At 26.7% G+C, this 6,005-nt stretch overlaps 1 protein-coding gene across 1 annotated transcript in view; it reads left to right on the forward strand.

Moving 5' to 3' along the window:
* The first annotated feature begins 2,123 nt into the window (after positions 1-2,123).
* The window catches only part of LOC102678886, a 102,995-nt gene continuing 99,113 nt past the window's right edge, over positions 2,124-6,005 (forward strand). The window contains exon 1 of the mRNA XM_031508233.1: positions 2,124-2,462. Coding sequence (XP_031364093.1) covers positions 2,329-2,462 — 134 coding nt within the window. The 5' untranslated portion in view covers positions 2,124-2,328. The remainder of the gene's footprint in view (positions 2,463-6,005) is intronic.

A 6,005-nucleotide genomic window follows, 5' to 3' on the forward strand; every position in this document is an offset into this window, starting at 1 on the left:
TATATTTTAATCGATTTGTGAAATGTAAACAGAGAAAGTATTAATGTCATTTCTAACAATAATAGTTATTCGATAATAATGATTAATATATTTCATCCATGTATGAGGCACTTATGAGGCACAATGATTTAATAATTAATCTTAAGTATTTGATTATATATTTATTATATTACTAAAATATCAGAATAATTTAATACATTTTACTGATAAATGAAAAGTTTTATAGCAAAATTATTCATAAATCATAAAAATATGTTTAAAAATGATCAATTTTAAAAAAAATGAAATTAATATATTTAAAAAAGGTGAATTTATAAAATTATTATAATAAAATGATTAAATGATTATGATATTACATGAAGAGAATAATTATGATATTTTTATATTGAATTTTTATGAAATATTACGTAAAGTATTTAAGCTTTATATAACAGTATTTAAACTTTCGAATAAAAACATTTTAAATTAAATATCAACGTACAATTTAATGAAATTTGTAATGCAATTAATGCACGATATTTTTTGAATAGATGTATTTTAAGAATGTTGTATTTATTCTTTAAAATTTATACATATATAGTATTATATCTACACATCTTTAAATTAAATATTTATTAAAAGCAAAATACTGATAATATCAATTTCGAAATTTTATACTTTATATAGACAGCCATTTTTTTGAATTACAATTATAATTTGAAAATAATATATATGATGAAAAAAAATTATTTATGCATCAATTTTACGAAAATTATCAATATTGTAATATTTATCATTAAAAATTTTACAAATTGTTTGCTAAATAAATACATCTGAATTTTCTATGGTTATTAAAATTTCTTATTTGAAGACAAAATTTAACCAGAATTTATCGATTTATTTTCATAAGTATTTTTAGGTAACAGATATGAACAAATGCAACAACTATATCTAGATGTTCCAATTACAGTATCTTAGAAGACAGGTGCAAGGTACTGACTAGAAGTATACATATGTAACCTGAAAGTCAAGGCTACGTTTGAAGGACAAACTTAAAAAGGAGCTACATTTGCTGGCGCACATCCAACTGGAGCAACGATTATTTTCTTTGCCTGTGAACAGTGGAGGTCGCTGCGCCATTCTAAACATGTAGTTACATGTTGTGTCTAATCCCACCGAAACATATATATATATATATATATATATATATGTATCATTTTTCTTTCACTTTCGATAACAATTTTTTTTTTTTGAATATTAACTTTAATGAATTTTTGATTGATTAACTTGATAAAAGAAAATTTTCCAATATACTATGATACAAATAAAATAAATATCCAAATGATAGATTAGTTCTACCAAATATAAGGATTTATAAACTTTAATAAGTAAAATTTTTTAATTTATTTTTTATTTAAAATTTTTTTTTATTCATTTTTATAATGATAGCATTATAATCGATATATAGAATTACATTTTATAAAATTTGATTGAATTTTTAATTATGTGTGCTAACTTTTTATATTTAATGAGGATTAACAGCAATTATATACGATTTATACGATTATGTATTTGCATATGGATAATATGCATCGTTAAGATCATTGCTAATATTAATAATGATTTTATTGATGTTTATTATTAATTATTTTTTTATATCAAACATTTTTATAAAAATATTTCTTCAATATCGATAAATTTTTGCAAATATTGAATCAGAATGGATATGATTATTGATATTCTTGTTATATTGTTGAGAGATCTATGTATATTTAATCTATGTATATTATATTGAATAATATCTATGTATATTTAATTCATTAAAAATAATTATAAATATTCATATATATTATAAATATTATAAATATTGTAATTATATACATAAATACATATTGTTTTATTCATATTTAAATTTTTGTTATTTTTATAAAATTAAATAAAGAAAATCAATTTTATAATATGAATAAAATATATAATATATTTATTAAATTGCTATGTCATTAATTATTAATCAATCTTTTAGATGAAAATGTTTTTTCACATGATCATACAACTAATCTATGAATCGATCATCAATGACATTACGAGTTTTCGTTATTTGAGCACAAGGTGGTGCCACCAGCGTATATTTGTACACAATCAGTCAGTTTAGTGGCGGGAGGGCGCTACTTGCGATCGAGTGTACAAGGGGTTTGTGAACGAAATTGGCCCACTTCGTGGACTCGGCGAATTACTTTTCTATTGTATAACGCGAGGGACAATACGCGGAAAGTGATTCGTACATCGATTACAAATTCGACAACAATGTCGTTAAGAAAACGACATTCTGCATTTATTTAAATATCGTCGATGTACACTCTCGTCGCTGACCTGGAGACCGGCGACAGGAGCCATGCCGCAGCACAACCCCTTTCAGAAGAGGTTGATGACAATGACAGCGACGAAACGTCATCATCTTGTCAGCTAGGGAACGCCGATAGCAAGTAAGTAAGTAGATGAACCTCACATTTTTCGCCGTGTTTCATTTTTCAGTTTTATTTCATCTGTCTAGACAATTTCATGATCGATAACATTTTCCCACCTGAATATATCTGAATATCATCGCGCGCATTTTTTGATTTTTTGATCATTCAAAATAGTTTCTTCAAAATCAAATTCTAATCAGTAATGAATATTAATATACACGTGAAATGTGATTGTGTGATTGATTCAAGTGATCAATGTGCTAATAATTGAAGAAAATCGATTATGTATTGTGTAAAGCGATTGTCTAAAACAATGGTATTGATGCGGCAATTAGTGCGATAAAGAGAATAGGATTAGAATAATTGAGAGAGATTCGGTAGTTTACGAGTGACGTGTGTATATGTGTATATATGTTTCTTGTGTAATTGTATAGTGCTCAATATATGGATTAACTTGATTTTCGTGTGCACTATCGCTTGGTTGAATCGTTGATCTGCTAAGCATGTTACGGAATTGTTCTCAACGAAGGATTGTATAGTTGAAATATTATTTCACAACAAATCTTTTGTCATTGCTGCCAGGTGATTGGAACGAACAGAAGTCACTGACCGATGAACTCTGACCGAATGTGACGTCATTGATTGTAGCCTCTATCCAAGGAGTTTATTTTTGTGCCACTGTATAGGTGCGTCATATCTGAAGTATCTATAGCCTTCAATCCTTACTGCATATTGTTACACCTATATTACGTCAAATATATATTTGCGTTTTCCTAATAAAATAGGAATGATTGACTGAATCTATACTGAATCAGTGTCGTTATCAGTTCATATTGATTTATCTTATAATTTTAATCAGGTATATAATGCGGGTAGTAGATATATAATTGTTTGAATCATTAAATATGGAATTAATCAAACTTTAATATTTAAAACAAATAAAAACTATTAAGATAAAAATAACTAATCGATAAGATATTAATATATAAAAATAATAATAATTCCATAACAGAAATTAAAATATTTTTTTATTTATATTATATTTTAAACAATTTAAAATTTTTAGTGTTTATGTTAGAAATAATGATATCTTAGTAATAATTTAATATCTAATATATTAAATATTATATTAAGGATATATATATATATACATATACTTGTGATTAAATTAATTAAATATTAAAATATAAGTTCGCATACAAATAATTCTTCATTTAATGATACGTGATAAATTATATTTATTATAATTTCTAAAATGTTATAAATATGAAAATAAATTTATTTCAAATGATGCAAAAGAAATATAATTTAGAAAATTTAAAAAATTTAATTTTTAAAATATTTATTTATTTATGTTACATATATTAAGAAAAAAATATATTTTATTATTATTCTATTTTTTTTATAAAAATATATGATTCTAAAAAAGTTACAAATATTTTTAATAATAACTTAATAAGAAATAATAGTTTCATAGAAATAATGAAAAATTTAATGTATGATAAAAAATAAAAAAAAATAAAATATTTGTGATCAAATTTTATATTTGGCTTCATTCAATTGTAGCATTATTAAATTATTATATATTGATAATTATTTTATCAAAAAAAATTGATAATTAATTATTTTAAAAAGTTTATTTAATTATTTGAAACACGTTAAATCTCGAAGCGAAATGTTCCCATTATTCGAAATAATGTTTCGATCAAATGTATGTATGTTTTCACAGACCATTCTGCGTGGCACACTTGTTATCAGTTAGTGGTAAGAAATTTACGGGCAAACCTATAAAACGCGAAACTCGATGGAAAATAAAAATAATCGAAGTTGCCTCGCTATGTTTGAAAAATCATTAAAGAGTAACATATTTTATTATTATTACACGATTTCGCGGTGAGACAAGTAATAATTTAATGTATACATAGAGCGTGACGTCAGAAGTTATTTGGACTTGAAAATGCAACAGTTTTCAGTATGAATTTGTTGGCGGATTACGTTCCCAAGCCATAAAACTCATTTTATGTTCGGCACCGGAATAAAAACAGTGGTGGGGCGGCTCTTTGAATCGCAACGACAGCCTCCTATATGCACTTACTTGTGTACGTATAATTTCCTCGAAGCGTGTTCATCACGTAACCACGTATCTCATTCATGGCGTTCCAACGCGTCTATCGGTTTCTCGTGTGGAAAACCGAGTATATATGTATTACGCAGCTCCGTTCTATCGATCTGCCAGCAACCAGGAGTCTTCTCCCTTCCTCTGTTCCCCTCTTATCTTGCTCCTTCTTCATCTTGCTTCTCGTTAACTTTCGGTGTCTTTCTTCTTTTTCATTCGTTTGTTCATCCAAGCATTTTCTCTTTGTATCATTTTTTTTTATCATTTATTCACTTTCTCCAGTTTCTTTTTTTTTATCTAATTATTTATCTCTTCGATCTATTTTCTGTCGATCTATTTTCATCTCACCGTTCATATTTTCGTGTACGTTTCCTGCCTTCTCCTCTAGTCACCCCTTCCTTTGGTCGCTTTACCCCTCTTTTTGTCTCTCTTATTCTTCTTTTTTTGTCTGCTTTCGATCTCTATCCTTCTTTTGCATTTCGTCGTCTATCTTCTATTCTCTCTTTCTTTGATTTTTACCAGCGAGGAATAGGGATTTTAGTTTCGACATCTTAAAAAATTCTTTCCGTATCTTGTTTATCGATATCTCCAACTTTCGATATCTTTTTTTTTCTATTGCTTTTTATGCTCTTTATCTTATTTTTTTCTTTTTATTTAATTTTATTTTTTCGTCTTCTTGGCTATCTATTTTCTTTTCGATTTCATTTTCTTGTATCTCTTCGATCTTTTTCTGTAATCATCTCTTATTTTCTTCTTTTTTTGCTATTTTATTTTGCTTCTAATTTTCTTATCTTCTCATTTTATTTTACTCTCTATGTTTCTTTATCTTTTTATACTCTTTTTTTTCGTTTATTCTATTGTAAAATTTTTTAACTTTTTATTTCTTCTATTGTTAAAACCCCTTATTCCTTTTATTTTTCGTTCTATTTTTCTTTTTCTTTTTTGAACATTTTTTCTCTATTTTTTTCTATTCGTCTCTTTAACTTTTGAATTTTATCGTTCATCCTTCATTCTTTTTTCCCTCGATCTGTCCTCTTGAATAAAATATCCTGACAGTGATTAGCAAGGAACAGGATTTTTTTTATCTCTATTTTCTACCCATCATTTCACTGATTCATTTTCGAATCTTTTCACTCTACATCACCATTTTATTTCCTTTTTCTATCTAATTTCTTTCTCTATCTTCTCGATCGTCGATCTCACCATTCATCCTTGTACACGTTTCCTACCTTTTCAACCTTCCCCTTTAACCTTCTTATTTCCTTTAACCCTTCTACCCCTGTCTCTCTGTCTTCAACAATTTCCCTATCCTCGTTCCGTTCGTCTCTTTTCACTATCTATCCTTCTTTGCCTCTTGCATCCTTATTTGCCTCTTGCATCCTTATTTGCCTCTTGCATCCTTATTTGCCTCTTTCGTCCTCTCTCTCTCTCTCTCTCTCTCTCTC

The sequence above is a fragment of the Apis dorsata genome, unplaced genomic scaffold (assembly GCF_000469605.1).
Source record: "Apis dorsata unplaced genomic scaffold, Apis dorsata 1.3 scaffold_81, whole genome shotgun sequence".
In the NCBI taxonomy this organism is placed as follows: Eukaryota; Metazoa; Arthropoda; class Insecta; order Hymenoptera; family Apidae; genus Apis; species Apis dorsata.